Genomic DNA, 10784 nt, shown 5'->3' on the forward strand with positions numbered 1-10784 from the left:
ATAAATTTGTCTATAACTTTTTTGCTTTAAGATATAATGACTTGACATCTTCGGAATAAATGTGTAATTCAACGTCCTGAACAAGTTTGTAGAAGGTCACAAAACTGTAGGATTTTATCTGTTGAAGCTACACTGAAAAAACTAGTTTTAGGGGTACTTCGCACAAAACGCTCCATATCTCGAAAACCGTAAGAGATGGAGCTTTGACATGTTCTACGATTTTTGTTCTCTTATTATGGGCTACAACTTTGCCGAAGACGTCGAATCTCTAAAAAAAATATTTCGAAAAAATAATTTTTTTATCTCACTTCTAGGGGGATTAATCATTTATTACATTTTATCAAAAGACGCCTTTTAACATGCAGAAAAACTTTGTAGAACACGCCAAACCTCTAGAACCAACCTAATAAAAGTTATTTAATTTTGATCGTAAAATCATCGATTTCGAACACTGTGCACCAGTTAGATGTCAACGTGAAAAAAATCATAAACTTTTCATTAACCATTGTTAAAATTTTAAAAGTGTACTGAAAACTACAATGGCGCTTACGTCAACTATGCGATTATTGGCAGTTTAGCAAGTGTGTTTTCGCCGCAGATTGAAAACAAAAACTACCGTATTCTAAAACCGATAGAAAGTTTGTTTGGTACAGCCTGATCAGATCTTCCGGGCGTGCTCCCCACCATGTTCCGGTAATAGTTCGCATAAAGTTGATTCGCTTTTGGCACTTCTGTATCAGATACACAATGTGCTTCCCCCAGGTGCATTTGGAGTCGAACCAGACGCCGAGGTATTGTGAAGACATGCTATGAGTGATTGTCCTACCCATCAGAACGACCGGAAACTTGGCCGGTTTATGTTTTTTTTAGAAAAGACAACCATCTCACTTTTCTCCGGAGAGAATTCGATACCCAGCTTGAGAGCCCAAATAGACAAATTGTCCAAAGTGTCCTGTAGTGGTCCTTGCAGATCGACTGCTATTGATCCCGTTACAGAAACAACACAGTCATCCGCAAGCTGCCTTAACGTGCAGTTTTCCATGAGACAATCATCTATGTCTCTGGCATAAAAGTTGTAAAGAAGGGGGCTTAGACATGAACCCTGAGGGAGGCCCATGTAGCTAATTCGTGAAACTGTCAAGTCGCCATGAGCGAAACTCATCTGCTTCTCAAACAGCAAATTATACAAAAAGTTGTTCAGAATTGGTGAAAGGCCACTGTCGTGTCGTGTAGAACATTGACACAAACTGAATCAAAAGCCCCCTTAATATCCATAAACACTGAGCCCATTTGCTGCTTTTGAGCAAAGGCAAGCTGAATTTCTGAAGAAAGTAACGAAAGACAGTCGCTCGTTCCTTTGCCTCTGCGGAAACCAAATTGTGTATCTGGCAACATTCCCCTCGATTCAACCCATTTGCCCAGTCGAAAGAGAATCATCTTCTCCAACAACTTCCGTAGGCAAGACAACACCGCGATTGGACGGTACGAATTATGATCCGAAGCGGGTTTCCCGGGTTTTTGAACAGCTAATACTGTCAGATTCTACGTTTACAATCCCGAACAAAAAGTTGGGGTGACTCCCTCAAAAACATAGTAATTTTTGGGCAGACATCTCCGCAAATTTGCGTCCGGTTTGGAAGCAATAGGTGAAGTACTAGATTGAAAGTAGTGAGCTGAATTTTTGTAAGGTGAGATAATCAATTATTTATTTCTGCAATGAAATGGTGCAAAAAGCGTGGGTATTATGATTTCTTGGCTAATTAGATGCTGTTTGAGCAAAAGTTTGGATTACTGGATTGTTGTATTATTTATTTCTTGCAACTTCAACAACACAGTTTGGAACTTTTACTCAAACAGCATCAAATTAGTCAAGAAATCATATAACTCACGCTGTTTGCACAATTTTATTGCAGAAATTAAGAATTGATCATCTCACTATTCAAAAATCTAGCTCACTACTGTCAATCTAGTATTTCACTGATTTCGTCCTATTGCGAATGAAATACCGTAATCCGGGGTAACATTGATCAAAATTTTCAATCTTTCTTGAATTATTATCTTGTTAAAGCAAACGTCACATGTTTTGTATTTTTTAAACAAGTACTGGCCCTCTGAGTATGTGTTAAGCTACTCGGAAAAGTATTGTAAAACTTTAAAACATGTTTAAATAGGCTTTTTAATCTTATTTTTAATTTTGTTGATTTGGGGTTTACATTGATCATTTCACTGATCAACGTTCGTTGGTGTTGAAAATACCTTTACTTACTAAATTCTGGGTCGCTGATTTCGAATATGTTGTCCAAATTCTTACAAGTTGTGTACTTTTTGAGTTATTTTAGGATAAAAATCCTCCAATCCGGGAAAAACGCCTATAAGTAGGCAACGGCTTAAGGAATTGATAGCCTGCTTTTCATAAATCGTATATTTCACTAAAAAAGAGCATTTTCATAAAAGTTTCGTTCATTAAATTCAACTGTAGGATATCATATTGGAGTAATACAGTGATTTCGAACCTCATATTGTACCTATCTAGTATTCACGCCAAGCATGAATGTTTGACAATGTCGTTACGAAACACAGTTATGGAAAAATCGATTTATTTCAATGTTTATGAAATTCAATCTTCATAAAGTGCATGTCATTTAATTGCTAAATGAAAGTAAATTATGATATGCCATTCGATAGCAGAAACTGATTCAATATAAAATGCTTGTTTGAACATTTCATGAGGTCGGTCAAACCGATCAATGTTACCCCGCTGATCAATGCTACCCCGTTTTACGGTACCTATGACAAGACGAATAGACTCTGCAATTCTGTAGGTATTTAACTAATCACCGTTTCTCATTCCCAGCTATCGCAAAGACGTAGCCAGGACAGCTTTCTCGTCGAAGAATGTGTCTTAAATACTTGTGCTACTTCATTCAACTATACCAGTTACGAAGCGACAATGCTATTGCTAGAAGATCCTAAACATATACAATGTAGTGCGTAAACATTAGAGAAGAATTGAAATGATGAACCTGTTAAATCCGTCTTCAGATAAAGAACTATAAAGAGAATCTGATACGATTTGGTAGAGACGTTATTCTTGTTTTTGTCAGCAATTAATCCTGGAAATGTTTGTTCACATTAAAATGAAGCAAGTATCTGTTCCAGTTTACATTTGGCTGCCAGAGAAAAGAAAATCAAATAGTAATATTTCCTTCATACATTTTCTTCCCGCCCATTTCAACCACTCTTACACCCATAGTAATAAAATCATGTTTTGCCAGATAGCCGATACGCAGCAAAACGTAAATCCAATCGCCCATATGTTGTTGCTGCTGCTGTTGCTCTGATATAACCGTTAACGTGCTAACGTTCCGCCTAGATTCAGCGCTCCGACTGAAAGACGGAACGATTTTCACCTGTACGCAGATTGATTCACTTGGGAAAGTAGGAACCGCATAGACTGGAGAATATGCAAAGCAACATGTACTGTACGTACACCTCAGTCGAAGACGGAGGAGTTGCAGCAATTGGATCGATTTTTACCTTTTTCTATGGGTCGGCCACACACAGGCCCCAAGTACGGATCGAGAGGGTGAAAGTCTTTCCATTCCATCAAAATTGGGAAATTGATATTAGGATTCGCCTCATGTCCGATTGATTTCCTATTCAATGCGAGAGCCGGCCAGAGGCGCAGACCAAATTGTGTTGCCCTTCAATTTTAGTGAATACGTCACGTACATCCGCCGTCCTATACGATGGGCGGACAAGCCAACCCAGAGCGGAATGTATTATATCTGTTTGTTACGGATTTCTTTAATCAAGACGATCAATTATGGGGCGAGAAATTAATGTTCTTGGCGGCTATAAATATAGTCATTCATGCGACGGCAATGGAAAGCACTTCTCGGAATGCATCTCAGAATGGGTTCACATACGCACTTGTACACGTACAGTGACGGACAAAATATGGTGACCTCCACATCTGGAGGAAATAAACTCATGCAAATTTTAGATTTTAAATTGATATTCAGGTAAAAAAATGCTACCATGTGGGTCGGTCATTATATTTTCTAATGGGGTCGCAGTGCCATTAGTAATCGTTTGCTCCCACATTCATTCTATTCGAAAACAAGCAATTACACCACGATAATAAGAGCTCACTTCTAACAAAAAGTACAAAAATTAAAAAAAAAAAAAAAGGAAAACAAATAGGGTAGCGAACCACTTAGGCAGCGGCCGGTATTTTGGGCACTTTTCGCTATAACTCAGTCAACTCCAATTTTGTAGAGCAATCGATATAACAGAGATTATTGAGGAATACTATTATATGTCAACCACTACGGCGTTTTATTGAACGGCTTAAAGTTTCAAAATGATTTTGCTATTGGAAAGTGTTTTTAGGTAATCTAACATTACTTAATGATTACTAAAGGTGCTACGTGCTAAACAATCTAAATATTAATAATGGCATTATAATGATTATACCCATCTTTTCGAATAATATAAAACCAACTTTTGTGAGCTATGATTAAAAGAATGAAAGCTAAGATTGATGCAACCCATCAATTATTTTTAATAAAACATGAATTTATCTTTTAGTACTAGGTATGTATTAGAAATCACAATCAAGCATTTATATCATGCGTTCTTATACAGGGGATAGACAAAATGATCGGGACAGGCACAATTTTCACTTTTCAAAAAATGTTCAACTAGCTCTAACTTTTCGGAAAGTGAATCGAATATTCTCAAATTTTTACTGTAAGTTCATCAACTAGTTGTGTATCAGTGGTCTAAATTTGGAAAATATCGGGATATTCTCCATAAAGTTATAAAGGTTCTTGAAAAAGCAGTGAAGAGAATTGTCAGACAAAAGAGGCACAAAACAAGCAACAAAGAAGGTGCGACGATTACTCTTTATCCCTACTGGTAACAGATAATGACATGATCTCGTTTTTTTTTGTTGCAGACAAAACGGAAGCTGAATTTGTTGCGTACTTTTCAACTCGTGAATAATCAATTATTGCAAACCCAAAGTCGAAACTATTTGATGATAGCGCTTCACCCACCAGAGTTGCAGTGTTTACCGACTCGAAGTTACCGTTCGAAAATCGCAATGCAAGGCTTAAAAATCTCTAAACTCGTGGTGTACGATGTTAATCCCATTATTTTCAAGTTGGGACAAACTTATGTCGCATGGGTTTGTTTGTCGAAACAAATACAGGATGCGACATTGTCATTATTGTAGCGCGATGGTTGAATTTTGATTCACTGTGAAAAAGTTATAATTATCCAATAGCCAAATTTGAGCTGCTATATCTCCGTATTCAATGAACCGAATGCAATTAAATTTTGACCATTCATGGCTTATATAACGAGCAATGAAAAGCCTTTGACATAACTTTAAATTCTTAACACGAAAGAAAATTATAACGGTTAGATTATTTTTCTAATAAAACACCAAATTATCCAAAACTTCAACATCGTTTCAAAATTCAAGATGCAAATTATAGTTCATTTAAATTCCCCCTAAATGACTTATACAGGGTGTTAGGTTCCTGAGTGCAAACTTTTTAAAGGGTGATAGAGGACCATAAATAGTGAAAAAAAATTGTTCTACGCATATGGTCAAATCTCAACCGTTACGTAGTTATTGAACTTCCCATGTTTTTGACTCTTATTGCTTTAACTGGCTATAACTTGAAAATGGTCAAACTTATCGCAATTTTTTGGTTCTTATTCGAAAGATTATTGAATTTTAAACCACAGGGCATCTTTGAATCGATTGGTTTAGTTAAATAACTAAGTTTTGTAGAGCAAATAGCTCAAAAGTTGTGTGTTTTAATTTGTCTTGGTCAATTATCTTTGAAAAATGCGTAATAAATTAAAATGTCTTCTTAGACAAAGTTGTGGCCCCTGTTTCACTCTACAATTCGTTCCTTGACATCAAACTTCTATCTCTTAGGCGCTGTATCGTTTTCTTGCAATTTCGATTTAAACATCGAATTTTAGATCATAAATTTGCAACTGTCAATGTAAGCACTTTTTTGCGCACTGTGCCGCACATTTAAATCGAAATTGCAAGAAAACAATAAGCGCTAGAAGTTTGGTGTCAAAGAACGAATTGTAGAGGGAAACAGGGGCCACAACTTTGCCGAAGAAAGAATTTTAATTTATTACGCTTGTTTCAAAGATAATTGATAAAAACACGCTACTTTTGAGGTGTTTGCTCTAGAAAACTTAGTTATTTAACTTAACCAATCGATTCAAAGAAGTCATGTGATAGAAAATTCAATCATCTTTCGAATAAGGGTCAAAAAACTGCGATATGTTTGGCCATTTTAAAGTTATAGCCAGTTAAGGCAATAATAATCAAAAACATGGAAACTTCAATAACTACGTAACGGTTGAGATTTGACCATGTGTGTAGAACAATTTTTTTCACCATTTATGGCCCTCTATCATCCTTTAAAAAGTTTGCACTCACGAACCTAACACCCTGTATATAAATGTGTTTTGAAGGAAAGTTACAACATAGCCGACAATAAATTGAGAAAGTAATGGGATGCGTATAAAAAAAGATCAATTTACTAAACAATCGTAAAATAAATGAAATCGCTATAACTTTTCCTCTTGTTAAAAATTTCAAGTAAGGTTAAACGTTTTTAGAGTTCATTACAGAAGTCATGAATGGTCAAAATTTCATTGAAATCAGTTCATTGAATACGGAGATATACTGCCCATGATTGCATATCAGTCCCATCTTTGCTGGGTTTCCTATTCATATGGGACAATTATGCGATCATAGGCAGTATAACAGCTTAAAGTTGGCTATCAGATAATTTTACCTTTTTCAAGAACCTTTATAACTTCGTGGAGAATAGCCCGAACTTTTCCAAATTAATACCACTGATACACAACTAGTTGATGAACTTACAGTAAAAGTTTGAGAATATTCGATGCACTTTTCGAAAAGATACAGCCAGTTGAACATTTTTTGCAAAGTGAAAATTTTGCCTGTCCCGATCATTTTGTCTATCCCCTGTAAGTTATTTAGGAAATTCTGTCCGCCACTGCATCTTTGTGTGTGCAATATACCTACAAGTTGAGGGAGAAGGAGCACATAAGAACCATTGATATTATGCGTCTGGCAGCAATCCCTCAGCACTGCTGCACTCTGGCCAAAGCGAACAGAAAAAAATGCATCTCAGCAAAATATCCAATAATGCTCCTTAAACAAAATCAGATGCCCACGAAGCACTTCAAGATTAAAATATCCACATCCGGCGCTTCATTTCTGCTGGAGGAACACTGCAACCAATATCCAAACCTGCTTTTAGAGATGATTCAGACCGATTTCCATCCGCACAAATTTAGCAACATCCGCAGCGACGCCCTTCTCGGTGTCGGACTTGATAATCGCTCCAGCATAAGCACATATTTTACAACAAAAATCACATCTTCCTTTCGATCACTTGCTGATCAAACTTGATCGACACTATTCGCAAAACACAGCCCCAACTTTCCACTAGAAGTTACACAAAACATTTTTTCCAAAATGCCCATTTGCACAGAAAAAAACAGCAAAGAAAAATAATGCACTACCTTTTGCACATCAACGTCTGCGGCCGCCATAATGGTTCACTGAAGACTGAATCAGCAAACAGCGATGACAGCGATTTATAAAACTAACGGATCGACCGTCACGCAACGGATGAACGCATGATCGAGGGGTGATCGAAAATCCGGGCTGGTTGCCGATTTGGACGAAACCCCTGTCACGAATGGACAACATTGATTGATGCACCAAGCGATAAGAAGAAGCAGTTTTGACATCCAAGCGATGTGCCGTTTACATCCATCGACCAATCAGCGACGAGGATCTCATCGACGGCACACCGCTTGGATGTCAAAACTGCTTCTTCTTTTCGCTTGGTGCATCAATCAAATGTTGATCTTTAAGGGAACGTTCAAAAACTACGACCAAGATTTGGAGGAGGGGGGGTCTAGAAAAGTGTGACAGTCCGTGTATTGACCAATCCAAATGGGCTTCTTTAGCAGTGTTGAGATAATAACATATTCGGAATCTGCATGCAAAAATAAGCCGAAATCCAAATTTTCGTGAATTTTGGTGCCCGGGAACCTATCTAAAAATCAGTTTGAAGTTTGTATGGGAGCGATTTGTCGAATCACCCCTCGTCGCATTTTGTACTGGGCGGAGCTGTCAAGCTGTTGGCCAGCTGTCAAAAGGTGATTTCGAAAAATCTCTTCGAAATCGATTTTAGGTGCCAAAATGAAGTTCTAAAAATCTGAAAAAAATCATGGTGGTTCAGAAAAAGGTGCTCTTTCGTATAAAATCAAAAAATCATTACATTTTTCTTAATTTAAAAACCCAATTCCTGTGTGGTAGTGGTTTGTGTTCAGATTTCCCGTGTTAATCTATCTGTAAGAACTTTGTAAACATCTTTTGTTCTCACGTATATGGATACCCGCATAGAAAAACACAGTTTGTCTTAAGTTCCAAACAGTAAATGTCATCTAACAGTTGGAGTTAACTTATCACATACTGTCGCTTTTTTGTTGAACAATATAAAGCCAGATGTTTCAAACTATCAAAAACAGTATGAGTAATTCATGTCAATCAGTAACAATATATGATAGTGTCTACACATTGTCAAATGATATGAGGATGGTAGCTCATAAAACATTATTTTACTGTAAGAGCACCTTTTGTCAAGCTGTTCAAGCTTCTCGTTGCGCAGCACACTCATACATATGAGATTTATACTGTTGCACCCTTATTCAACAGTTTGGCAAATAGTGGCATACATCAGTATTTGTGAGAATTTTTTTCTTTTCATACCGGCTATCCCATCGCCGCCGTCATGCTGCCAAAAGAAAAATAAAAAACATTTTGGTTTCGCGTTTAGTGGCTGCTGTTTTTTTTGCTCAAAAATTGTGCTGCTGCACTGACATAATTCTAACGTAGGATACTGCTGCTAAAAGGTAAGTTGATTCAACTTCACGAGTAGTAAAAACGAATAAATACAATATTTCATTGTTTTTCTACGATTTATCATCCCGTCAGGAACCGTTCCCGTCCTCCAGCTGGTGTTCCCGTTGAAAGATTTCCGCTTCGATAGCATTAAGCGGACACCACACAGGATCAACCAAATCAGGAAGCCGCAAATAAATATCATGGAAAAGGGCCCTCGAAACGATTGCTACCTGGAAAAGGAAACAGGCAGGCAGGAGAGGCAGTGAGAAACTGGAGTAGTGAGTTGAATTGAACTGCCGTGTGTAGAATAGTTGTCCCATGTTCTATGGGAATCCTTATCAACATGGGACAACTATGCAAGTGGTGTATCGGTGAATAGACATTGATGTTGACATGCTACGAATAATGAAAAAACGTATTTTAGAAATAAAATTATTTTCCGCATTTTTAAAATGTGATCTAAAAATTTGTAAGTTTGCGTTTTTCTTTGAAACAATTTGTTATTTCTTAGTAACTGCTTTTACAGGTAAACGGTTTTCATAGGAATTTGCAATTTATTTCATTGTAAATCGATATGAAAGCTGCTTGTTTGCGAAAGTAGTTACTAAAAATATCAAGTTGATTGAATTTAAATCAAGAATTGTGAAATAATATTTGAACAATATGGTATATGGTTCATTCTTGCATATTGCACAATAAAGAACTATTCTTGAACTGTTTGCTTATCAGTGATCTGAGCCAAAAATGGATAGTATGTAGACCTTTTGACAAACTGTAAACGAAAATTTTTGTTCGAGAAAATGGGCGATTTTTTATTGTAACATAACTTAACCGCCTATTCCCCATACTGTTTTTTGGTCGATAACCGTCTGCCACACTGTTGAAACTGTTTATGGTACTGTTGGCTTATTGTTGCTTTGGATGTTCTACCACACTATTGAGCTATTGTTGTAGATAGTTGCGAACAGTATGGTGCACAGTACAAGTATGGTTCGTGATTATGCGGGTAGGCTTGCAGTAGGTTTAGTCTAGGGTTTAGTGAGACTTTTTTTGGACAACTCAATTAGACATAGGAAAATAGCGTGACAGAGGGGGGAGGGGGTGGTCTCGGGGGTGGTCTAGAAATCCCAAAACGATAGACGTGATAAATGAACCTTCCCCAATGATATTGCGCAATTAGTTCACCATTGGACTGCGCACTCAGTCTTCATAGGAGCGAAATCGGAAGCAAAAACGTTATTGTGGATTTATCGGCTACTTGTATTCTACCGGTTACTTAAGTAGCCGTTACAAAGTAGCCATTTTCATATAAAAATCAACTTGATCGTCAGAAAATGAATGTTGCAGAGTAGCTAGTGGCAACGAGGAATAGCGCATACAATAAAAATGTTTAAAATCATTTTTAGGCGAGTTTTTAGGTTACTCTTTTTATAAAACGGCTACTTTGGAGGCCATACTGAAGCGACCGGTAGAATACAAGTAGCCGGTAAATGCACAATAATGAAAGTGCACGATTGCATCATCCAGTTGATGTCATCGGCTCACTATTTCTTTGATTTAAGCTGAATTTGACCCCCTGTCAAATTTTTATCCATCCATCCAATGAGCGAAGCTGATCCGAGACGTTTCGTAAAATGGCTCATGCTGACATTGGACTCACGGAAAAATATTTTAACCCAGCGAGTTATTTTAAAAAACTCAAATTTGTAGACAGCTTTAACCATCGAGCGATCGCGCTGTTGTATTTTGTACAACACGTTTAAAAAAAAAACTCGTTATTTGTATTCAGCAT

At 37.2% G+C, this 10784-nt stretch overlaps 1 protein-coding gene across 1 annotated transcript in view; it reads right to left on the reverse strand.

The window, feature by feature from the left end:
- Positions 1-7704, reverse strand: part of LOC109420358 (septin-2) — a 34743-nt gene extending 27039 nt beyond the window's left edge. The window contains exon 1 of the mRNA XM_019694686.3: positions 7600-7704. Coding sequence (XP_019550231.1) covers positions 7600-7629 — 30 coding nt within the window. The 5' untranslated portion in view covers positions 7630-7704. The remainder of the gene's footprint in view (positions 1-7599) is intronic.
- Positions 7705-10784: the final 3080 nt, after the last annotated feature.

This window comes from Aedes albopictus, chromosome 3 (assembly GCF_035046485.1).
Source record: "Aedes albopictus strain Foshan chromosome 3, AalbF5, whole genome shotgun sequence".
NCBI classification, from domain to species: domain Eukaryota; kingdom Metazoa; phylum Arthropoda; class Insecta; order Diptera; family Culicidae; genus Aedes; species Aedes albopictus.